Source organism: Scylla paramamosain, chromosome 19 (assembly GCF_035594125.1).
Source record: "Scylla paramamosain isolate STU-SP2022 chromosome 19, ASM3559412v1, whole genome shotgun sequence".
Lineage (NCBI taxonomy): Eukaryota > Metazoa > Arthropoda > Malacostraca > Decapoda > Portunidae > Scylla > Scylla paramamosain.
In genome coordinates, this window is record NC_087169.1 from 9,892,632 (window position 1) to 9,919,644 (window position 27,013).

Consider the following 27,013-nt stretch of genomic DNA (forward strand, 5'->3'; position numbering starts at 1 on the left):
ATGAGCTCCCCTCATCACCTCCTTTTTCTGTTCATTAGGTAAAACTACTCTCCATTTGCTGCAGTTCTTTTTATCTCCTGCCCAATATATCACTCCATCCCTCATAAACAACTTCCGCCTCACTCTCCACAACTATCTGAATTCTTCTGATTGCAGCAAATCTCTTATTTCCCTCACATGCAACCTGCCAACCATTTGTATCCATAGTTTGCCCAGCACAGGGCAAGCCTTCTGTGCATCCCACATCTGTTCTACCTGTACCTTGTCCCGCACCTTCATTACTGCCACTCTTGCTGATGGAGCACTCTCCCACACCTCCCTTAACTCTTCATCTTTTCCCTCCTCTTCCTCATGTGGTCTCATTGACAGCCATCTGCATTGCTATTTTCCTTTCCTGGCTGATAGCGCACGTTAAAGTCAAACCTCTCCAAATCTCCCAACCATCTGCTCTCCACTGCCCCGAGCTTTGCTGTCTTCAAATGCACCAAAGGATTGTTATCTGTTAGCACCACAAATTTTCCCCAACCAAATAGTTCTTAAACTGCTTTGTCACTGCCCACTTCAAAGCTAGCAGCTCTAACTTCCGTGAGCTGTAGTTACTCATGTTCCTCTCCGATTTTCTGAGGCCCCGACTAGCATAGGCAACTGGGTACAACTTCCCTTCATACTCCTGAGAGAGTACTGCTCCTAAGCCTTCAAAGCTTGCATCAGTCTCTACCACAAACTGTTTCTCATAGTCTGCATTTTTCAGCACAGGCGCGTGAGTCAACTTTTCTTTTAACTGTGCAAAAGCACGAGCCTCTCTCTCTCCCTAGTACTTGCTTACATCTGCCTTAGAATCCCCACTCATCAGTGCATGAAGTGGCGCAGCTACCTTTGCAAACCCCTCAATAAATCACCTATAGAATGAACAAAAGGCCACAAAAGCTCTCACCTCTCTTACAGTGCGGGGGGTGGGCCACTCCTGAACTGCCTTGATTTTCTCTGGGTCTGTGCTAACCCCTTCCTTGGACATTATATAACCCAAATATTTAACTTGGGATTTGAGATGACACTTAGATGGCTTCAACTTCAAGCCATACTTCCTAAGAAGTTCAAACACCACTTGCAGCCTATCAAAATGTTCCTCCACATTCCTAGAGAAAATCAAAAGGTCATCCAAATACACAAGCATGGTGACAAAAATGTTATCAGTAAACACGTACTCCATAAAACACTGGAAGGTAGCTGGAGCATTAGTGAGCCCCATGGGACAGTGCACATACTGGTAGTGACCAAAAGGGGTCACAAAAGCTGTCTTGGCTCGATCCTCCTCTCTCACCCTAATCTGATGGTAACCTGCAGCTAAATCAAAGGAGGAAAAATAATGTGCTTCAGCCACAGCATCCAGGGTTTCTTGAATACGTAGCAAGGGAAAAGCATCCTTCACTGTAACCTCATTTAACCCCCTATAGTCCACACAAAGTCTCAGGAAATTATATTTCTTCCTCACTAACACAATTGGAGCTGCATATGGGCTCACACTCTCCTCCACAACTCCCTGTTCTTGAAGGCCTTTAATATGTGATTTCACCTCTGTCATGCACTTTGGGGGGATGTGACGGTAAGGTAACCATATAGACACATCAGTGGTCAAGTGTATCTCATGTTCAACATCTGTTGCACAGCCTAACTCCTGTTCATCCTCCACAAACACACTCCGGTACTGGTACAACAACTTGCCTCATTTTTCCAACTGTCCCATCTGTAGCTGACTCTCATCTACATGTACTCCCAACTGTTGCCTAAACTTGGCAAGCATCTCTGTACTCTGTACTGGCACTTGTTCTGTCAATAAGCTTGCAACTTTCTTCTTTGTCACCTCACAACCATATGAAACTGCAGCTATTTTCCACTGTGGCCTCAACTTCACATCCACTTTCCCCACATTTGTCACTGCCATCCAACCTCGCCCTCTTTCCACTGTAGTGTAACTTGGAAATACACATATTCCCTCTGGCACCCAATACCCATGCCCATTTTCCAGGGGCTCCAACATTACACTTTCACTGTCCACTTCCTGCAGCCTAGGCACAAACACACTCATTATCTTCCTTGTTCCTGCTGGGACCACCAGATCCTGCCACTGTTGCACCACAGCCCACCCCAAAGGTTGCTGCATTACTCTTAACTTAGTTTCTACAGCCTTCACACACCTACTCCATTTTCTCTTTAGCTCGCCAAAATTCTTTTCCTTCACAGAACTCCACTCTTGCACCTACTCTGCCAATACATTCATTCCCAGCAACAAGGGTAACTGGGTTCCCTGCACCACACCACCTCCCTGCACTGTACACTTAACAAATAAACCACAATTTTTTATCACTTTCCCTTCCACCACTAAATCCACTAGGACATAACCCACGCAAGGGATGGCAGTCCCACTTGCATCTGTTATTTGCCAATTTGCTTCATGCAACACAACTCTCCCTGTAAGAGATGATTGATATACCACTCCTCGGTGACCAGACTAACCTCCGCACCTGAGTCAGCCATAGCATCCACTGGTACACCATTCACAGTTAGTGATTACTGGGGTTTTCCCAAACAACCTGCTTCTCTCCACCTCTTTGCCAACTTCACAAGCACCTCCCACGATACTATTTACAGCATGATCTTGACATGGGCCCGCTTCTGGCTTGAGCTCAAGGGTTGGTCCACTTTCCTCAAAGGCATCCCATTTCCCTGTGTCTTATCCTTCCATTCCCTGAACCTAGTACACTGAAACCCTAAATGACCCTGCTGGCCACATAGAACACATGGAGCTACAGAAGCAACACCCCTTACAGCCCTCTTTGTTACATTCTGCTGTCCTAGCTCTGCCTCCTCCTGCTGAATCTGCTCCTTTTCCCTCACCTTCTCCTGGGCCCTCTGCACCAGTCCATCCCAAGTTATAACATCAGGTTGATTCTTCCACCACTTCTGTAGCTTGACTCCAATGGCCCTGTGCCTTAGGTTTCTACAAAACCAGGTAAACAGCAGCCACTGCCGATCCTTTACCCCTCTCGGTCTCACCTCTTGCATCTTATTCTCAATTTCCCTCAAGGAGTCAGCATACTCCCACACCCCTTCATGTGGGTGCTGGATTCGATTATGTAATTGTTTCCTCAGGTCCTCATATCCTTGTTTTGGACAAAAGGCTCTCTTCAGGCACTCCAATAACTCTGTGACACATCTCACTTGGCTGTGCCTTACTCATGTCAGTGCTGGCCTGTCCAGGAACCCACACAAATATTCCACAGCTTCAGACCCTTGCAGGCCTATCTGTGTTACAGCCTCTTGTACATCCCTCGCCCAATCATCCCACTCCTTGGCATTCTTAATCCTGCCTGAAAACCTGTTAATACTGGGAAGTGGCCGTGACCACACTATTGAACGAGACTGATGGCTGTTGGCCTGCTGCTAACGTAAACCTGCAACAGCCTCTGCCAGTTGCCCCACAGCCTTAAACCCTTCCTGACATCCAGTCCCTAACAGTTCATGGTCAATTAACTTCTCCACCTTCACAGATGTCCCCTCCATGGCTTTGACAACAATATAAAAATACTGGACCCAAGCAGGAGTTTCTCACAAGACCCAAAAAGGGTATAACAACTACACTCTGCTACCAAAACTGTAATGAAGTACCAGCTGCCCACCAGCCAGCCTGGGCTCACCTTAACTTCACCACTGGAGTGAAAACTAAAAAAAATCTGCCAGGGTAAACAAACATAAAACATACAAATAACACTTTAATTGATATCAAAATAAATCAATACACAACTTGTGTAAACTCACAACAAAAAAAAAAGAAAGAAATAACTAAATGAAACTTATACACCTCAAAATTTCCAGTTGAGGGACACCACGGGTAACCCTTGTTCACACGAATGCTTCTTTTCCCCTGCTGAGTGATGACAGGTGTCTCTCTCTTGTCACCACAAACTGATAGGGCTCAGGATGGCCACACACTACACCACTCCTCCAGTAGACAGGCACACACTGGTGAAGACGACTGTGGCTACGGTCCTTAAGCATCACCGTGAAACTCCTGCAACACACCCATGGTGCACTCTAATCATCCTCTCTTCCGCTCCTTACATTTCATTAACATCCAATACTTTGCCCAACAATATCTTCACAATGATATACACTATCACATACCTGCTATGCTGACAAAGCCACACAATCTAGACCTCTAAAACAACGCCTCAAGTGTCCGTGTTCCGCGCCAAAATCTCTCTCGTTCCAAAGCAAAACACTTCCCATCAAACCCCACGCTAAGCAGCTGAACATCATGATACGTCTAGCTCCGCCTGACTCCTCACATATGGGAGGAAGCATTAGGCACCTGCCAAAACGAAAATTACTCCCAATGAGGTCTAAAGCACTGGATCAGGGGGTGCTGCCAAATTATCATTAAACCCTGTATGACCTCACTGAATGTTTCCCTTTGCATCTCACAACACAAGGGGGCAGTCACAGCCTGCCCTCTACAGACAACTCTCTTCCTTTACACAAAACTACAACCACCTAATTACACACACACCCTTCACTCAAAATTCAAAATTATCATGGCGACTCCTACACCAGCCTCAGAATCCCCATCTGGGGAGGGAACCACAAACGTCTCTAGGTCGGACTTCTCTTCTCGTATCAACCCTAAGTGTCTCAGGTGGATCACTCTACTCATATTCCTGAGTCTTGGAGATACGCCCAACATTCTTGCCCTTTTCCTAACCTCTAATCCTTCTGCTTATGCTGTTACCCTCTCTTCTCCATTGGACTCCTCCAATCACAACCTCATATCTGTATTTTGTCCTATCACTCCAATCTCTCCTCAGGATCCACCTAAGTGGAGGTGCCTCTGGCATTTTGCCTCTGCTAGTTGGGGGGACCTGAGGAAGTATTTTGTTGATTTTTCTTGGAATGACTACTGCTTCCGTGTCAGAGACCTGTCTCTGTGTGCAGAGTGGATAACGGAGATGATGATGTCTGGCATGGAGGCATACATTCCTCACTCTTTTTCTTGGCCTAAACCTTTCAAACCTTGGTTTAACACAGCCTGTTCTCATACTGTACATGATAGAGAGGTGGCCCACAAAATGTACTTGAACCAGAATCACCAGAATCTCATGCACTTTATATTTTTGCCTGGAACCATGCCAAGTCTGTCATTCAACTAGCCAAAACTCCTTCATTAATAACTTTGCTTCATCTTCTTTCCCTCCTTTATTTCAACCAGATGGCACCAGTGCTATCACATCTATCTCTAAAGCTGAACTCCTTGCTGAAACATTTGCTAAAAACTCTACCTTGATTAAGGGCTTGTTCCTCCCTCTCCTCTGCCCTCTGACTACTTCACACTTCCTATTAAAATTCTTCGTAATGATGTTTCCCATGCCCTCACTGGCCTAAATCCTCAGAAGGCTTATGGACCTGATGGGGCCCCCCCCTATTGTTCTATAAAGCTACGCCTTCGTGCTTGCGCCTTGCCTAGTCAAACTCTTTCAACTCTGTCAACATCTACCTTTCCTTCTTGCTGGAAATCTGCCTACATTCAGTCTGTTCCTAAAAAGGGTGTCTATTCTAATGCCTCAAACTACCATCCTTTTGCTTTGATTTCCTGCCTATCAAAAGTTTTTTTTAATTTATCCTCAACAAAAAGATTCTTAAACATCTCTCACTTCACAACCTTCTATCTGATCGCCAGTATGGGCTCCATCAAGGCTACTCTACTGGTTTTCTGGCTTTCCTTACTGAGTCTTGGTCTTTTAGAGATTTTGGTGAAACCTTTGCTGTTGCTTTACACATATCAAAAGCTTTTGAGAGAGTCTGGCACAAAAGCTTTTATTTCTAAACCACCCTCCTATAGCTTCTATCCTTCTTTCTGTAACTTTATCTCAAGTTTCCTTTCTGACCATTCTATTGTTACTGTGATAGACGGTCACTGTTCTTCTTCAGTTCAGCTTATACAGCAGAATTGTGGAGGTGGCACAGAAAAGGGAACAGCAGTGGTGAGAGATATTACAGATGTCAGGGGAGATGCCATAGTCACTGGCACACTAAATACAGAAGTTGGCACAGCTGTCACTGCAGTATGCACAGTTGACAAAGCTGATGGTACAGGAGGCACAACAGTTACCATAAAAGGCACAGAAGGCACAGTGGGTGACACAGATGGCACAGGCAGCAACACAGGAGACAGAGGAGATGGTACATCGGGTGATACATTGGTGGGAAGTATTCCACTGTTTTGCCATTTTATGATATATCATAATTGTTATTGAAATGATGTAGTTTATCATCTAGTCACAAAGCATGTACTGTGTGCTAAGGATTCTTTAAGGCACTATTTAAGTATTTTGAAAGCAGAGTTGCTTATAAAATAATATGGTGTAGACAGGATAAAAACATATTGGTTGTAAAGATGGACTTTCATACTTATTATCTTACAATTAAAATTGTTAGTAACACTCAGTTGAAAATAATACCAAAGAAAATAAATAATGTCTGTCTGCAATGACTCACCAAACATTGATATCCAAGATGGTGGAGTGTTCACTTCCACCAAACCGACTCCTGTGGAGGAAGCAGTAGTTGCCACACTGGAAGCTGAGGCAGTGGAAAGTCTGCCAGATGTTGCAAAGACATGTTTCACCACACCTGGTGAGATAATGCTTGCAGTCTTTTCATATGATATATGATTGAAATATGATGAATGAGAGGGTAATAGAAGGCCATAAATAAAGATGTGCTTTGCTAGGATGTTCATCTCTATCAGTTTATTTTATAGGCTTGTGGCAAATCAGCTGCTATATCCACAGTAAATTTCTATCATATTTCTGCAAGGAATACATTCATTGACTAATGAAGATAGAACCAACAGTAGAGTAGGTAATGTGTTCCTACCAGGATTCAAACCTAGGCATGAATGAATAATCATGAACTTTACAGTAACAGTAATGAAAATGAATTGGAAGTGTTCTGTTTACTGATAAAATATATCTGCTGGACTGGCTAATTAAGTCGAGCATGATTTTATATATATAATATATATATCATATTTCAGTAGTGGGTATGAACCCACCCAATGTTATTGTTTATGAGGCAAATGTTTAGGTTTATCCTATCATTTTCCATAGAAATTATAATACTATTTCTTTCTGTAATACCAGTGCATATGATGTCAAATTCCCACAGGTGTCAGGGCTTACTTTCTGTTATCCTCTTGTCTTTTGTTCCCAGTGTCACAATTGTTCCTGAATGTATGATTTGTTGTTTTCTTAAGTGTACATTTTTACATGTCTCAGGGACAAGTGAACTTCCACTTTCTGTTGAGCTTGTGCCGGAGGAGGAAGAAAGTATAGTGGTCCACAGCCCTGCCACTCTCTCTTGGGGTTTCCCATGTGCCTTCCCTTGAAGTTCACTCTGAGACACACACAGGGAATGGTGACACAATTGAGGAACCTCAGAAGGAACCTCCATCACCACCAAGGCAGCAGAGAGTTCAAATGGAATAGCAGAGGTATATCAGAGAGGGGGTAGCATTGCAGATGTTGCAAATGCAAACAGGCATCAGAATTTTTTGTATGAAAAGCACAATTCTTTGGACCAGTTGAGCAACACTTGACTGCTTCAGCAACACATTTGATACTTTTGTCAGGCTGTGGCAAGCTAAGCAAAATAACATTTAAGCAAGTTTTCTGTAGCCTTTTTAAGTATATTTATAGATAAATAGTTAAAATCAAGAGGTATTAATAATTAGCATTTATTTAAGTATAATTAGCATTAACTTTAGTCTTAAGAAATAGCCATTATTTATTTAAATATTTAAGTGTAAGACATAACCATATTTTATGATCTGATTTTGCAATTTTAGTCATAATGTGATTTATATGTACCATTATTTAGAATAGTTAAGGCTTTGTGATGTACAATATGATGTGTGATGGCCTTCAAAATATTTCATTGACTTGTCTGCAAGAATAACTAATGAACTACCTCTGTTCAGGTTTTAGTTAAGCCATTTAGTGTAGTACACACACACACATGAATAATGATAAAATATAGTCATTATCACCATCATTATAAAGAGATGATGAAAAAAAAGTTGTTTGAAGATTATGTACAATAGTGTGTTTTCTTACATATATTTTTCTATGCTGGTTAAAACAGAAGTGATGTGAACTACAAATTATTTGAAATATTACTATATGATATCACAAACTATGATACCTCTAGTTTTGGATGAAGCATAAGTCTCCATTACATGTATCCTAGGATATATATATATATATATATATATATATATATATATATATATATATATATATATATATATATATATATATATATATATATATATATATATATATATATATATATATATATATATATATATATATATATATATATATATATATATATATATATATATATATATATATATATATATATATATATATATATTCTTTCCATTACCATTGTATTCTCTACCTCTGGCATGCATTCCATGCAGATATCTTACTTTTCTAGGGCAAAATAAAAACTGTAGTTTTGTATGATACAAAGAATATATTTTTATTGTACAATAAATGTCATTTGATCATACTTCATCATCTTCATCAGTAAATGCTACCAATTTAAAAGTAAAACTGTGTTTCACTTACTTTTTGGTTTTCCCTACTTCATAAGGTGTTAGAACAATTTTTATCATAACAATTAATCCTAACTGTTCATCAATACATTGTTATATTTTTATGTAACAAACTGATTAACTGTTATCCAAGTTAAGTTTGCTTTCTATATGTAAAAACTATGACATACCATGTTTTCATAGTGAGACAGGTGATACTTGCAAGTGGTATAATAAATTATACATTTAGCTAAAGATTATGCAGCTTTATCATTATAGTACTTTCTTAGGCTTTCTGCCGAACCATACATATCTAGAAGCACATTACCACCATATTCTTCATGCTCTAATTTTCTTCATAGATTACAGTTTGCTCAAATAAATGAGTTATGTGTACTGCAAAACAGTTCATGATAAGTGTTTACTATCACACAACCTGACAATTAAGGGAATGGTACCCTTTACAATTAATGTAAAGATGCTCATTTTGGCTTGGTGTTTTTATAGCAATATGTGTACCATCCCAATCATTTTACAAAAACTTGCTTTCCTCACAATTTTTCCCACTACAGTTGTGCATTCTTGTAGTCTGCAGGGCATCTTAACCTCTGTGAGTGCTTTCCTGTAGAGAGCTTCAGTGACACCAGCTATTGCTCTTGAAACACTTGACTGGTGCAACTCATGGCATCACCAACAACACTTTGAAAACCACCACTTACAAAGAATCTCAGGGCAATTAACACTTATGTTGCAACAGGCAGAGCATTGGCCATTCGAGTTGGTTGAGCAACATGTGGATCTAATTCCCGGCACAGCTGCACGATTTCTTCACACAGAAATCTAGGTAAATTTGCAGTTTCAACTAGTACTCCCTGTCCTTGACCTCCCTGTAACCTACTGGACCACCCTCCATAAGGTATATTAACCTAACATTTTGTAACCTCCTAACTGGGGGAGGACTTTGCCTCTCCTGGACACCACCATATGGTAAACTAACCTAACCTAACTTTTTGTAACCTAAACAACAAGGCTTTACCCTCCCTGGATCCCCCATAAAATAAACTAACCTAACATTTTGTAATCTGACCACAGTGGGGTAGGGGGGCTTCGCCCTCCCCCACCCCTGGGCCCTCCATAAGGTAAACTTACTATAACTGCAACAAAACCGAAGTGCATAAATGTTCATCACTGATGTGCAGAACATCCAGTGGGTCTGTATACCTTCTCTATTGCCTTAGACCACAGTCAAGTTCTTCCATCACAAGGAACTACATCCTGCTAAAACAGCACGACTGCCGAGGAGCCACCAGTTCCCAGCAGAGCTTTCTGTGTGCATTTATTTGGGAGATTCAGCGCATTTTATGTAGAGTTCCATATCTCAAAACACTTCTGCCACCTTAAAATTACTTTTGGGAGCGAATAGCAGAAGAAATAATGTAAAAAATGCTGATAATGCCAATTCACATGGTAAATATGAGTTTGCAACCTTTACTAAAGGGACCTTTGGTGTTGATCGTATGGGACCTTTACATTTTGAGCATCGCCCTTAAGCGGTCAAAGGGAGCTTTAGCACTTAAAGGACCCTTAAGATTTTTGAGCATCTGGCCCCAGCCTTCTGAGTGTTTAGGCCAGGAAGGGAATGGAAAACATCATTGTGAAGAATTTTAATAGGTATGATGAGTAGTCAGAGTGTGGAGGAGAAAGAGAAACAAGTTCTGAATTGTCAAGGTAGAGTTTTTAGCAAAGGTTTGAGCAAAAAGTTCAGCTTTAGAGATAGATGTGACAACAGTGGTGCCATCTGGCTGAAATAAAGGAGGGAAAGAAGAGGAAGCAAAGTTATTGGAGATGTTTTTGGCTAGATACCAGAAGTCATGAGGGGAGTTAGATCTTGAAAAATGTTGACACTTCCTATTAATGAAGTTTTTGGGTAGTTGGAAAACAAACTTGGTATGATTCTGGGCAGAAATATAAAGTGTATGAGATTCTGGTGATGGATAGCTTAAGTATCATGTATAGCATGAGAACAGGTTGTGTTAAACCAAGGTTTGGAAGGTTTAGGTCAAGAGGATAGAGACTAACATAGTCTTCACTGAAAATCTCTCACTTGCATCCCACTCTCCTCTTGGAAATTTGAAATGCATGTGCTGGACACACTGTATTCTGAGGGACAATGTAACTTACTAAAGGTAATCATGCTAAAACCAGGTAGATGAAGATATTAACTAGGTACAGGAGGTAGCAGGCAACACTATAGATCCCAAGTTATTAAATAGTGCCAATAAGAACCTCAACCAATTACCATCTGCCAGGCTTGTGCGGAATGATACCAGCCCCAATCTCAGGATTCATATGAGCCTCACCCCCCCTTCTCTCTCTCTCTCTCTCTCCTGGCCACAACACCCAAGTAGGCAAACACCTTATCTCCTACCCAGGCCACCTGCCAGTGCAACTCCCGAGGCAGACATGGTGTTGTTAAGGAAGTGCCCAGGGTATGCTGAGGTATGCCCAGGGATGCCCATGGACTTGAAGGAATGCCGTGCTGCTTACCCCTTTACCCTCACCACCACCAGGTGGTGACCAGGTGGCCACCAGTGGCCACTCACTCCTTTCACTCAAAACCTTTTTCTTTGGTTTATTCCTTTTTTATTATTTTTTTTCTTAAAGTATGTGACTGGAAATTGGTAAATTAAGAATTAATTTCCTTGCCTCCAGGAAATAGGGGCACCTCATTTAATATATTTTCATTGTTTCCTATAAAACTCCCCTTGGGTTTTTATTTCTCTAACCCTGTAATGTATTTATTTCTGACCTATTTCCTGTATGGCTTAAGTTGGAGGCAGTGGAGGGTGGAGAGAGAGGCTTCTGCTTTACTGTTCTTTTCTTCTACCATCAGTTTAGTAGTCCTAGGTCAGGTCACCTTGTAGAGACTGCAAGGTCTGTTGTGGCTTGTGTATTTATGTAACTCTATGTAACTCTTCACAAATTCAAGAGTTAACCAGTATTCTTATCAATCCATCACTTTCAATGGAAAATTTTACAACTCTCTGCCTAATTTTTTTCCCCTTCTAATGGTTTCAGAATTTTTTTTTATAGATCTTGACCACTTTCCTTTACCTACCCCCCCAAAAAAAAAGTGTATCTTTAGCTTAGGAGTGTGAAACATGATCATTATTCTATTCAATAAACTAATGGAGATGAAACTGAGAGTGCATGAAAACCAGTTAATCCCAGTGCAGGAAATCATATTTATGATGAAAAAGCAAACAGAAACTGAAGACATGATGGAGATAACTATGACATGGTCATGAGCTGATAACAGATACAACAAAAGACTGACTGGACCTAAGAGACAGCAAGTACACTAAAAGATCAGAGAGAATGTATAAAGTTAGTGAATAATAACAGTTGACAAGTTGGAAGAGGCCTTTATTTATTATTACTGTACATATAATTGGTCATAATGATTTTAGCTATTTATTTATCTATTCAGATTCAGACTCTATGTCAAAGAGCCAACTACTGCTACCAGAAGCCTCATCATTTTCATTTTCGTCTTCCTCCTCCTCCTCCTCCTCACAAAGTGTTTTTGGCCTGTATAGGATAGCACGGGTTTCATTACTCAAATCAGACAGATAACTGTTGACACTATCATCTGAGTCGTCCCTAAGTCTAGTAGAAGTTTTTGACTTGTCACTTATTATCACCTCACTTTCATCACATTCCCCCATTTTGGTGTCACTGTCATCTAAATTTTCTAAAACAGCCCTTTGTTCCATAATCTGTCGTCTACATTGTTTTTTGGATCTAGTATTTTGTTGCACAGAACCCCTCCTTTGACTACTTTGTTGCTGCACCTTTGTTCCTCTCAAGTCCACAGAAGGACAACAAGAATATGTCTTTGAGACATGCATGGTGTCTTTCTGCAACTCAAGCAGCTGACATTTCTCTGAGGGGGTATGTATCAGGGAACACTTTTTTCTAGATGTGGTGGGTTGAGGGGAATTAACAGGGGACTCTGGAGACTTTTGCTTCAAAACATAAGAACCCTTAGACACACTACCATTCCCTAGTGCATTCCTTAAGACTTTCTTTTTCCATATCTCAAAGTCATTTGAGTCAGTGGGGAAGCTTCTATTGAATGAGGCACTAGTCTTCCTTTTCTTCACTTTTGCATGTATATCTGTGGTCGTGATCATCTTCCTTGTCATTCTGCCTTTCAAGACACCTTCTTCATTAATGTCGGAATGAGGATCTTGTTGCTGTTGGTGCTTCTTTTCATTACAATATTGCCTTGCCATCCACTGATCCTGTTCAGTCTCAGACTCCTCGAATCCTGTATCATGTGAATTGTTTGTGCATCTCCATTGCTTCCTATTCAAACCATGTTTGCTTGTTTTCTTTATTCCTTTTTCTTTGCTTTCATTCCCTATCTTGCTGCTCCTATGTTGCTGGCAGTGGCTCCTCATTTCATAGATTATGGGTGAGGTAAACACATCTCCTGGCTGCTTCTGCTGTCTCCGCATTTGCAGACTCTCTTGCTTTTTAGATTTGTCTGAACCTGCATTGGATAAAATAATGAAATAAGCTGTATATATATAAATATATATATAAATATATATATATATATATATATATATATATATATATATATATATATATATATATATATATATATATATATATATATATATATATAACACACACACGCGCCCACACGTGTGCACCGGCCAGCTGTTCGGAGGCAGTTGCTAGAGCTCCTGAAGATACAAGCTATTGGATCTGGACAAAACAATGAGGGCTAGTAATGTATATACAGGGGTGAGAAGGCATTACAGAGTGTCCTGTCTCTAAATTTAACACATAAAGGAGTATTTTGAGGTTAAAAGAAATGGAAGGAAAGGAAGACCTAGGTGGTGCCACTGGTCATGGTGTTTGTAAAAAACCAAGTGAGGAAGTGAGACAGAAGGCAAATTTTATCGAAACCCCTATGGGCTTGAGACAATTGGTGTAGGCAGGTGGAGAAATGGATTTTTCAGGATTCAGAGAAGAGAAAGGAAATATGAGGAGGATAATCAATGTAGAGAAAGAAATAAGGTGCATGAGGGAGGTGATCTCTGGCATTCTGGAAAAGCAGGACAAAATTATTATGGAAAACAATGAATTAAGAAAGAAGTATAGAGAATGTGAGAGTGCTCTAAAGATAAACAATGAGATGAAAGAGGCAATGGAGGAACAAAAGAAAGAAAATGAGATACTCAAGACTAAGTGTAATGAATATGAAGTAACTCTGCAGGGGCTGCAAGAAAAGGTGGAGGATAGTGCAGGAAAAGTGGAAGGGATGGTATGTGAAACCAAACTGGAGGAACTGAGAAATGCCTGGAAGAAAGAACATGAGGATGAAAAAGTTAGCTTTACAGATGTGGTTAAAAAATAAATACAGGAAAAGATTCCGGTAATTAAAGAAAAGGGGGTTTTGGTGAGAGACACAGTGGATAAGAAGAAATGCATGGTCTTTTTCAGACTGCAAGAGAAGAAAACCCAGTAAATTCTGTGACAGAGAGGGAAGAGAAGGAGTTGATAAGGAAAATTATTACTATGGTCCAGGATGAGGAACAGGGATTGAAATGAGAAGTGGAAGAAGCATATAGAATTGAAAAATATAGTGAAGGAGGTAAAAAAAACTGTTAAAAGTGAGAATGAGATCCCAAGTTGCAGTAGAGGAGATCCTAGTGAGAACTGGGAAGCTGACTGAAAGTTCAGAATACAAGAATATTTGGGTAAAATGAGATATGAGCTTGGAAGAAAGGGAAAAAGAGACGAACCTGAGAAATGAAGCTTAGAAAAAAATGAGAGGACAGAGGCTGAGAAGAGGAAATTTTATTGGAGGGTACTAGATATGAGACTAAGGAAATGGTATATTCGGGAAAGGGAACATGAAATGAAAGAACCACAGCAGTAGACAGACAAATTGCATGTTGTGGGAGAAGTAGTACATAAAGAGTAATGTATACAAACATAGATAGATTACTTTCAAGTGTACTGGAAGTGAGAGATTACTTAAAGAAAAACAGACCAGATGTGTTGTGTCTAACTGAGACAAAGTTAAAAAGAGGAAGTCCATTTAAACTTTAAGGAGGAGGTATATAATTATTGAAGGAGAGATAGAAAGGGAAAAGTAGGAGGAGTACTGATAATAGTTCAAGATGAGATATATGTGGAAGTGCAATATGGAGATGGCATGGTTTAGGTCATAGGTATAACAATCAGGACCAGTGGGAGAGAAAGCAGGAGGATAATATCAAGGTATGTGCCACCGAAGACTAATACATGGAGGCTGGAGGATCACAAAGAAATGCAAAAGGAAGTGTTGAAGTGCTTAGACAACATGATAAGGAAGGACAGTAAAATACTACTAGTGGGAGACTTTAACTGCAAAAATGTAAGCTGGGAGGAGAAGGAAATTAATAGGAATGCTGGACCGTGGAGTGAAAAAATGCTACAGTTAGCTCTGGTAAATACAATGGACCAATGAGTGGAGTAATTTACAAGATACCATCTATGCTAGACCTGGTATTTACAAAAAAAACTGGAGCCCAGTCCAACCATTAAATATTTAAGCCCAATGGGAAAATGTGACCATGTGGTGTTAGAAGTGGTACTGCAAGATTGGGAGGTTCTAACACATAAGCAGGATTATAAAAATGGGAGATTAAATCATGCAAAGACAAATTTTACAGAGTAAGAAAATTCTTTGGGAGAATTGATTGGAAGGGACTTATGGAAGGCAAGACAGTGGAAGAGAAATACAAAACATTCCTGAAAAAAAGTACAATGAGGGTGTGCAGAAGTATATACCTGTATATAAAGTAAGGAGGAGCAAACGTATTTGGTATAATGCCAGATGTGCAGAAGCTAAGAAGAGAAAGGATATAGCTTAGAAGAAACTGAAGAAACAAAGAAATTAAAATAATAGAAAGTACTATAAGGAGGCAAGGAATGAGTATGTTAGAATAAGAACAAATAAGGAGAAACAACTTGAAAAGGATGTGGTAAAGAAATGTGAAGAAGAGCCCAAGCTTTTTTACAGATATATCAATGGAAAGATGACAAGCAGAGAGACCACTAACAAAATAGTAAAGGAAGAAAGGCTATATCAAACAGCGGAAGAGATGAGTGATATTATGAAGGAGTTTCAGGTCTGTGTTCAATGTGGAAGAGGATTTTACAGAACCAAACAAGATAAGGTGGGGGGTGGGTAATGGGAAGTCTTGGTGCAAAAACATGAAATTGGCAAATTGTTAGAGAAGTTGGATGTCAGGAACGCAATGGGGCCTGATGGAGTGTCAGGTTGGAAACTAAAGGAATGTAGAGAACAAGTGATGGAGCTAATTTGGGTTGAGTCAATAAATTATAGACCGGTGTTGCTAACTAGTGTTGTGGGCAAGATCTGTGAAATTGTGATCAAGGAAAAGTGGGTGAAATATTTGGAAGAGAAAGGAGTTATAACAAATAGTCAATTTGGTTTCAGAAAAGGAAGATCATGTGTGACAAATTTACTAAGTTTCTATACAAGAGTAATAGATGAAGAACAAAACAGAGATGGGGGGGTAGATGCAGTGTACTTGGACATCAAAAAAGCTTTTGATAAAGTTCCACATAAAAGACTATTGTGGAAGATGAAACATATAGGACTGAGAGCAACAATGCTAAAATGGATGAGACACTACTTAAGGGATGGAGAAATGAGAATTGTGATCAGGGACACCTGTTCAAGTTGGGGTAATGTAACAAGTGGAGTACCAATGGGGTCAGTGTTAGCACCCATTATGTTCCAAATATACATCAATGATATGCAGGAGGGTTTGACCATTTATATTAATCTGTTTGCTGATGATGCAAAATTGTTAAGGGTAATAAAGAGCCATATTGATTGTATGGAGTTGCAAAAGGATATTGACAAAATTTATAGGTGGAGCGAGAAATGGAAATTTGAATTTAATGATAAGAAATGCCATGTGAAGGAATTGGGAAAGAGTTAAACAAGACCTGTATGGGACTATAAAATGGGGGAGGAAGTAATAATGAGGAGCAAGGAGGAAAAAGACCTAGGAGTGGTTTTTCAAGATACCCTGACCCCAGAACAGCATATAAGTGAGATATTTGGCTTGACAAACAGGATGTTAACAAATATTAGGATGGCATTTCATTACATGGATAAGACTATCATAAAAAAAATTACAGCCACTATGCTACATCCCAGACTGGAATATGCAGCACTGGTGTGGTCTCCACATATGAAGAAAAACATAAAGAAGTTGGAAAGAATTGAGAGGGCAGCTACAAGGATGGTACCGGAGCTGAAAGACCTAACATATGAAGAGAGGTTGAAGAAAATGGGACTGCCAACTTTGCAAGTTAGAAGGGAAAGAGGAGATCTAATAATGATGTAAAAACTGTTAACCGCACTGAGAAGATAGACAAGCAGGACCTGGTGTTGCTGGAAGATGAAGCTGGATGGACAAGAGGGCACTCAAAGATCTGGAAAAGTCAGTGTTTGAGGGAAATCAAGAAGTACAGTTCTTCACATAGAACTATGGATATCTGGATTGGTCTAAATGAGGAGCATGTTACAGTACCAAACGTGCATAAATTTAAGGAAATGCTGGATAAATATAGATATGAAGACAGGACACTATGAGTCCTGCTCAAACCCTGTATTATACAACTAGGTAAATACACACACACACACACACACACAGACACACAGGTACACATGCATATGCACAGTAAGATTAGATGTTTGCCTCTAAGACTCCAAAGTGTTCTATTGGAGCAATGCCCTGCTGACTTATTTGAAGACTTAGACTTAGAAGCTTTAAGTGTCGTCCCATCTGGAATATGAGTGTATTTAATCTCATTTTTGCAAGAGATGGCAAAGAGCATCGGTAAAAATGTGCACAGGAAGTGTGTTTACATTAGGAGAACTGTCATCAGCAGACAGTAACATGACACTAACAAGAAAAATAGATTTCAAGGATTATGGGCAAAAAAAGTGGGGGGAGAGGGATGGATGGATGAATGGAGGAGAGGTAGAGTAACAAGGAGAAATAGAACAATTTTGGAGCAAAAGAACAATAAAATAGTGAAAAAAATCAAAGGTAACACTAAGATGAGGAAAAGAATGGAGAAAGGTATATAAAATGTCAAAGAGTCAAATGAAAGGCAGATATAGTGGAGGAAACTGGAACAAAACAAGGCAATCATCAAAGGGACTGTTTTGAAATTGAATAAGAAACAAAAAGAATGGAAAAAGGAGCAAGAGAAAAGGAAGAAGTGCTGACAATATATATATATATATATATATATATATATATATATATATATATATATATATATATATACATGTATATATATATCAAACTGAGAGGGCCATAGCACTCCAAGTGGTGAGTGAAGTACAGGAGGAAGCAAGAAGCCTGAATGAAGAAACTGAGGAAGTGATAGGAACTAGAAAATACAAAAGGAATGTATCACTCAATGAAGGTGAGGTTTAGATCCCTGGTAGATGCAGAGAAAGTATTGGCTGGAGTGTGAAACTCAATAAAGGAAGCTTATAAAAATATATGTATAAGGAAATATATGAATGAGGAGAAAAGAGCCAAGGCAAACATACTGTGGAAAAAAAAAAAAAAAAAAAATCCTGGAAAGTTATAAATATGAAGTTAAGGAAGTGGTAAACATAGGAAAGGGAGAGGAGAGAAACATTACATTGATATTGGTGCTGTTGAAACTAAATGATTATTTAAGGCTAAGTGAAACAGATTATACAGAAGTCACCAAAATCAAACTGAATGGCACAATTAAGCCTGAAGATTGCAGGAGGAAAGTACAATGGGATGGCAGAAAAATAGACAAGGTAAGTATGAAGAAGTAGTGATGATGTTGGTAAGGAAGGATTTATTGGTTGATGAAATGGTCTATGGAAAAGGAAGTGCTGAGATGCTAAAATTTGACATTAAATTACAAGAAAAAAAAAACGACTTGGTGCATGTTTCACTGAAAAAAAATAAATAAATAAAAATAAAAAAATATTAAATGAAACAAGGGAAAATATAAAATTATTAATAAGTAGTAGAAAAACAGAGATGTAACCATGAAGGGATATTTCAATTGCAGGAAGGTAAATTGAACAGTGGGCAGTGGAATACTCATACATATGGAGGAGTTTGAAATCTTGGGATAGTTTTTGTATATAGCTGTATTTAATGATGAAAAATACAATGCCACTGGATAGAGGAGAGCACATGATTCAGATGTGATAAAACAGTAAGATTAGATTTGGTATTCAAAAAAGAAACCTGATCTAGTGCAGAACATTAAATATCATGCCCCACTGGACAGAAGTGATGAAGAGACATGACTGGTGGAAACAGCAATGATGGGCAGAGTCACAAAGCTTCTGAAGTGATGCATGGTTCTCCTGATAATGTAAGAAAGGAATCCACGATCAATGAGCTGTAAGTTTAACAAAATCTAAATATGACACCAATGTAGGCACTGCCATAGACGTACCTGGAATTAAATAGAATATACAATATACTGCAAAGAGGAAATACAAAAGATGGTATACAGTCATCAATACTCATGATTAGAAACCCCACTGACGTGAGTGTTATGCTGTTCAAACTGGTAACTTTTTCCTCATCAGTCTGAAAAAAAATACCAGAAGAAACTAACTACATAGCAACTTAGGTTAGTCCCCCATATATTTTTAAAAGCATAGAATAACAGATTCAGTGTTTGACATATTGGCATAAGGGAAAGTTATCTTTTGTGACCGCTCCTTGCTTCAGCTAATGAAACAACTATGATTGTTTTAGACAAAGTGTTCTCCTGAGGTGATCTGTGATGCCTGGAAAATATCTGGGCCACATTTACTTAGTATGAATGTTAGAGTTTCACTAATTCACTGTGAGTGAAATAGAGAAGAAATGGAGCAATGAGGGATGCCAGGATGTGTCTCACCACAAACATGGTGGTGAGTCACTCCAAAATGTTTGACAACACATTGCATGGTGTAACAAGACAGTTAAAGGTGCATCGAGAGAGAGAGAGAGAGAGAGAGAGAGAGAGAGAGAGAGAGAGAGAGAGAGAGAGAGAGAGAGAGAGAGAGAGAGAGAGAGAGAGAGAGAGAGAGAGAGAGAGAGAGAGAGAGAGAGAGAGAAATATTTTGGAGAGGCCCACCACCATGTTTGTGGTGAGACACATCCTAGTGTCCCTCATTGTTCTATTTCTTCACTAACGCATTCACAGTCTTTTCCCTTGCAAAAGTTGTGTGGTGTATTTTTCAAATCATTTCACCATTCTAATGAAACTCTAACATTTATACCATGTAACTGTTGCCTGTATATTTTCCAGGCATCACACATCACTTCAGTAAAACACTTTGTTTAAAACAAACACAGCTGTTTTGTTAGCTGAAGTAAGGAGCAGTCACAAAAGATAACTTTCCATTGTGTCCATATGTCAAGCACTGAATCTGTTATTTTATGCTTTCAAAACATACAAGGGATGAAGCTAAGTTGCCCTATAGTTATTTTCTCCCGGCAGATTTTTTTTCAGAGTGAGGAGGAGCCAATTGCCAGTTTGTGCAATGTGATGCTCATGTCAGTGGAAGTTTTAATCACGAGTCGCTGACTGTATGATACGATAAAAGACACCAACAATCACTCTGGAAGTGGCCAGTCACTCAGAACATTCTAGTTCACCAAACATGGGGCAAGGGCCATGTATCAAAAAAAAAAAAAAAAAAAAAAAAAAAAAAAAAAAAAAAAAAAAATTTGTCTCATTTTTTACTGAAAACATTGATATACGTATTGTCATGTATCTAAGATTAATAACCGCATCTTTGAAGATGCAGAAGATGTTCGGGAAAAATGGGATGAATTTATAAGGATAAATAATTCTGTTGTGGAGAAATTTGTACCTAAAGGAGGAGCAAGATGTAGAAAGGGTAAAGAATGGTTCATTACAAAATGCAAAGAGGCTAGTAATCATAAATCAAATACTTGGAATAGATGGAAGAAGAGAAAAACTGAGAGCAGATGGGAGGAATATAATGATGCTAGAAACAAGTACATTGAGATAATAAGAATGCAGAGATGAAACTATGAAAGAAATATAATAGATAAGTGTATAAATGAAACCAAACTATTCTTTAGACATATTAATGGGAAGATGAAGAAGAAGAAAGGTGTATCAAGATTGAAAATTGAAGGAAAAATCTATGATGATACACAGGACATGGCGGAGGTTGTGTATGATACACAATATTTACTGTGGAAGGGGAGTTTGATGCTGGAAGGGATAAGTTGGTGAGGAATACACTAAGTACAGTCCCAGTCAGTTATGAAGAAATACTTAAGATGATGGAAGAACTTGAAGTAAATAAAGCAACTGGTCCAGATGGAGTATCAAACTGGATATTGAAGGAATGTAGAGAACAACTGGCTGATAAAATTCACAGTCTAGTGGTGACATCACTATCACAGGAAAGAGTTACAAAAGATTGGAAGAGAGCAAATATTACACCAATATACAAAGGAGGAAATAAGGAAAATCCACTAAATTATTGACCAGTGGCCTTGACTAATGCTGTAGGAAAATTATGTGAAAGAACAAAAAAGGAAACATGGATGGAACACTTGGAAAGAAATAAAGCTTTAGTAAATTGCTAATTTGGATTTAGAAAGGAAAGATTATACTCTATGAACTTATTGTCCTTTTATTCAAGGGTAGTCAATATTGTGCAGGAAAGAGGCAGATGGGTGGATGGTGTCTACTTAGACTTGAAGAAGGCATTTGACAAAGTACCACATCGAAGATTGCTATGGAAGATAAAAAATTATGGAAAAATTGGAGGAAGACTGCTGGAGAGGATGGAGGATTATCTGGATGACAGAGAGAGATGAGAACTGTAATATAAGACCAAAATTCATCTTGGTTGAAAGTAACTACTGGTTTCCCACAGGGATCAGTGTTGGGACCGATAATGTTTGTAATATATGTGAATGAAATAAATGAAGAAATAGACAGTTATATGAACTTATTTGCAGATGATGCTAAGCTGATGAGAAGGGTAGAAAATGTAAATGACTATATGGTACTGCAAGATGATTTAAATAAGATAAATAGATGGAGTAAATCTTGGCAAATGGAATTCAATTTAAGTAAATGTAAAGTAATAGAGTTTGGTAAGAGTGGGAAAAGAATACAATATCATTATGAGATGGAAGGTGTGAAATTAAAGAAGTCAAAAGAGCAAGTGGATTTGGAAGTAACAGTTACTGAAAATTTGATTCCGGACAGACACATTGATAAAATTACTGGAGACGATGAATTTGTTAAAAAGAGTAAGAATGGCATTCTCATATTTGGATAAAGAAATATTTAAAAAGTTGTTTCCATGATAAGACCAAGATTGGAATATGCAGCAGTGGTGTGGTCTCCTTGTACAAAGAGGAATATTATAAAATTAGAAAGAGTACAAAGAGCAGTCACTAAGATGGTTCTGGAGTTGAGTAAGTTGATCTATGAAGAGAGATTAAGAATGTTGGTAATTCCTACCCTTGAAAATAGGAGAGAGAGAGGAGATTTAATAAACATCTACAGAATGATAAATAGTATGGAAAATATGGGCAAAGATGGTTTTATAAATTTAGACTCACAAGGGTCACAATAAGAAGTTGAAGAGAGTTAACTGTAGAAGAGACATTAAGAAATATGATTTTCCTCACAGAAGTGTGAATAAATGGAATGAACTCAGTGAAGATATTGTAAATGCCGAAAGTCAGTGCCTTTAAGACCAAACTAGATAGATATAGAGACAGGATACTATGACATTACTCCCCTTCCATAAACCACAACTAGGTAAATAAACACACACAAGATGAGATTATTCAATTACTGGAAACCACAACTAGGGAAAGTCTTGCCTGACAAATTTGTTAAGTTTTTACAGTAAAGTGTATGAGGCAGTAGATAATGGCGATAATTATGATATCTTATATCTAGACTTTAGTAAAGCATTTGACAAGGTACCTCATCAAAGGCTCCTGAGAAAGGTTAGGGCACATGGGATAGATGGGAAGGTGTTAGGCTGGATACGGTCATGGCTTAGCGACAGATAAAAAGTTGTAATAAATGGCTCGAAATCCGAGTGGGGTCATGTAATTAGTGGGGTGCCACAGGGATCAGATTAGGGCCATTATTGTTTTTTTTATATATATGTATCAATGACTTGGATATTGGAATTAGTAGTGATGTTAGTAAATTTGCGGATGACACAAAGATAGGTAGATCAGTTGGGTCAGAATCAGGTGCCATTGCCTTGCAGGCAGATTTAGATAGGATAAATGAATGGATGGACAGATGGCAAATGTAATTTAATATCAATAAATGTAAAGTACTTAGACCTCACTGAGAGTAACGATAATTACTCCCAGTGAGGTCTAAAGCACTGTTCAGGGGGTGCTGTGAACTTATCATTAAACCCAGCTGTGACCTCACTGAACGTTTCCCTTTGTGTCTCACAACACAAGGGGGTAGTCACAGCCTGCCCTCTAAAGACAACTCTCTTCCACCACACAAAACTACAAGCACCTAATAACACACACACCCTTCACTCAAAAAATTTTAAAATCATGGTGACTCCTACACCAGCCTCGGAGTCCCCATCTGGGGAGGGGACCATAAATGTCCCCAGGTCGGACTGCCTTTCCGTCGACGACCCTAAGTGTCTTGACAACCCCCTCAACTTTTTCTTCATTAACTTCTGCAACATTCGCGGTCTAAGATCTAATTTTCAATCTGTAGAACACCACCTCTCCTCTTCTAAACCTCATCTTCTTTTCCTCACTGAAACTCAGGTGTCTGAGGCAACTGACAGTAGCCCCTTTTCTGTTCCCTCCTACTTTCTCTATCCTCATTTTCGATCCAAAGCTGGATGCTGCGTTTATGTGCGCAATGACTTAACCTGCTCTCGTGCCCACGCTCTTGAATCTTCCAAGTTTTCCACCATCTGGCTACGACTACAGAGTCATTCTCATACTAAATTTATCTGTGCTGTATACCTCTCTCCTAACTCCTCTGACTATAAGAAATTCTTTGACTACTTAACTTCCAAAGTGGAGCACATTCTGACCCTCTTCCCTTTTGCAGAGATCTCCATTCTTGGAGACTTCAATGTTCACCACCAGCTTTGGCTTTCCTCTCCCTTCACTGACCATCCTGGTGAACTAGCCTACAACTTTGCTATCCTCCATGACCTAGAGCAATTGGTGCAACACCCTACTCGTATTCTTGACCGTCTTGGAGATACGCCCAACATTCTTGACCTCTTCCTGACCTCTAATCCTTGTGCTTATGCTGTCACCCTTTCTTCTCCGTTGGGCTCCTCCGATCACAATCTCATATCTTTATCTTTTCCTATCACTCCAATCCCTCCTCAGGATCCCCCTAAGCGAAGATACCTCTGGCATTTTGCCTCTGCTAGTTGGGGGGACCTGAGGAGGTATTTTGCTGATTTTCCTTGGAATGACTACTGCTTCCGTGTCAGAGACCCATCTTTGTGTGCTGAGCGCATAACAGAGGTGATAGTGTCTGGCATGGAGGCGTACATTCCTCACTCTTTTTCTCGTCCTAAACCTTCTAAACCTTGGTTTAACACAGCTTGTTCTCGTGCTATACATGATAGAGAGGTGGCACACAAAAGGTACTTAAGCCTTCCTTCACCAGAATCTCATGCACTTTATATTTCTGCCCGGAACCATGCCAAGTCTGTTCTCCAACTAGCCAAAAACTCCTTCATTAACAGAAAATGTCAAAACCTTTCAAGATCTAACTCCCCTCGTGATTTCTGGCATCTAGCCAAAAATATCTCCAATAACTTTGCTTCTTCTTCTTTCCCTCCTCTACTTCAACCAGATGGCACCACTGCTATCACATCTATTTCTAAAGCTGAACTCTTTGCTCAAACCTTTGCTAAAAACTCTACCTTGGACGATTCTGGGCTTGTTCCTCCCTCTCCTCCACCCACTGACTACTTCATGCCACCTATTAAAATTCTTCGTAATGATGTTTTCCATGCCCTCACTCGCCTAAACCCTCGGAAGGCTTATGGACCTGATGGGGTCCCTCCTAATGTTCTCCGAAACTGTGCCTCCGTGCTTGCACCTTGCCTAGTCAAACTCTTTCAGCTCTGTCTGTCAACATCTACCTTTCCTTCTTGCTGGAAGTTTGCCTACATTCAACCTGTTCCTAAAAAGGGTGACCGCTCTAATCCCTCAAACTACCGTCCTATTGCTTTAATTTCCTGCTTATCTAAAGTTTTTGAATCTATCCTCAACAGGAAGATTCTTAAACATCTATCACTTCACAACCTTCTATCTGATCGCCAGTATGGGTTCCGTCAAGGCCGCTCTACTGGTGATCTTCTGGCTTTCCTTACTGAGTCTTGGTCATCCTCTTTTAGAGACTTTGGTGAAACTTTTGCTGTTGCCTTGGACATATCAAAAGCCTTTGATAGAGTCTGGCACAAAGCTTTGATTTCCAAACTACCCTCCTACGGTTTCTATCCTTCTCTCTGTAACTTCATCTGAAGTTTCCTTTCTGACCGTTCTATTGCTGCTGTGGTAGACGGTCACTGTTCTTCTCCTAAATCTATTAACAGTGGTGTTCCTCAGGGTTCTGTCCTGTCACCCACTCTCTTCTTATTATTCATTAATGATCTTCTAAATCAAACTTCTTGTCCTATCCACTCCTATGCTCATGATACCACCCTGCACTTTTCCACGTCTTTTCATAGACGTCCAACCCTTCAGGAGGTAAACATATCACGCAGGGAAGCCACAGAACGCCTGACTTCTGATCTTTCTAAAATTTCTGATTGGGCCAGAGCAAACTTGGTATTGTTCAATGCCTCAAAAACTCAATTCCTCCATCTATCAACTCGACACAATCTTCCAGACAACTATCCCCTCTTCTTCAATGACACTCAACTGTCCCCCTCTTCTACACTGAACATCCTCGGTCTGTCCTTTACTTATAATCTGAACTGGAAACTTCACATCTCATCTCTAGCTAAAACAGCTTCTATGAAGTTAGGTGTTCTGAGACGTCTCCGCCAGTTTCTCTCACCCCCCCAGCTGCTAACTCTGTACAAGGGCCTTATCCGTCCATGTATGGAGTATGCTTCACATGTCTGGGGGGTTTCCACTCATACTGCTCTTCTAGACAGGGTGGAATCAAAAGCTTTTCGTCTCATCAACTCCTCTCCTCTAACTGACTGTCTTCAGCCCCTCTCTCACCGCCGCAATGTTGCATATCTAGCTGTCTTCTACCGCTATTTTCATGCCAACTGCTCTTCTGATCTTGCTAACTGCATGCCTCCCCTCCTTCCGCGGCCTCGCTGCACAAGACTTTCTTCTTTCTCTCACCCCTATTCTGTCCACCTCTCTAACGCAAGAGTTAACCAGTATTCTCAATCATTCATCCCTTTCTCTGGTAAACTCTGGAACTCCTTGCCTGCTTCTGTATTTCCACCTTCCTATGACTTGAATTCCTTCAAAAGGGAGGTTTCAAGACACTTATCCACCAATTTTTGACCACTGCTTTGACCCTTTTAAGGGACTGGCATTTCAGTGGGCATTTTTTTTTATTAGATTTTTGTTGCCCTTGGCCAGTATCCTTCCTACATAAAAAAAAAAAAAAAAAAAAAGGTAGAGGAAACCCACACAGTAGGTACACATTAAACAACCAAACTCTGGTAGGTACAGGGTATGAGAAAGATTTAGGAGTTATAGTCAGCTCTGAACTCTGTCTAGGAAAACAATGTATAGAGGGCAGAAACAGGGCAAATAGGGTACTAGGATTAATTTTTAGGAGTGTTAAAAGTAGAAGGCCGGAAGTAATTTTAAAGTAATACTTGGCACTGGTCAGACCTCATCTAGACTACGCTGTGCAGCTCTGGTCCCCACATTACAGGAAAGATATAGGTCTATTAGAATCAGTACAGAGGAGAATGACTAAAAGGATGCAGGGGATGAGGAGTATTCCTTACAAGGCGAGATTGAAGTTGTTAAATTTACATTCTTTAGAGAGATGTAGGTCAAGAGGGGACCTGATAGAAGTCTTTAAGTGGTATAAGGGTTATAACAAGGGGCATGTAAGCAAAATTCTTAGGATCAGCAACCAGGATAGAACAAGAAATAACGGGTTCAAGCTTGAAAAATTTAGGTTTAGGAAGGAGATAGGAAAAAATTGGTTCACAAATAGAGTGGTAGATGAGAGGAATGGACT

General features: G+C 39.6%; 1 protein-coding gene across 8 annotated transcripts in view; it reads right to left on the reverse strand.

The window, feature by feature from the left end:
• Nucleotides 1-3,757: 3,757 nt before the first annotated feature.
• Nucleotides 3,758-27,013, reverse strand: part of LOC135109621 (DNA ligase 1-like) — a 195,424-nt gene continuing 172,168 nt past the window's right edge. For 4 of the 8 annotated variants that reach the window (XM_064021051.1, XM_064021049.1, XM_064021050.1 and 1 more), the window contains one exon: nucleotides 12,062-13,214. In XM_064021051.1, coding sequence (XP_063877121.1) covers nucleotides 12,139-13,214 — 1,076 coding nt within the window. In that variant the 3' untranslated portion in view covers nucleotides 12,062-12,138. Of the gene's footprint in view, nucleotides 4,370-6,549; nucleotides 6,685-12,061; nucleotides 13,215-27,013 lie in introns of those variants that run through there. The other 4 variants (XM_064021053.1, XM_064021054.1, XM_064021057.1 and 1 more) reach the window with 4 other exon arrangements.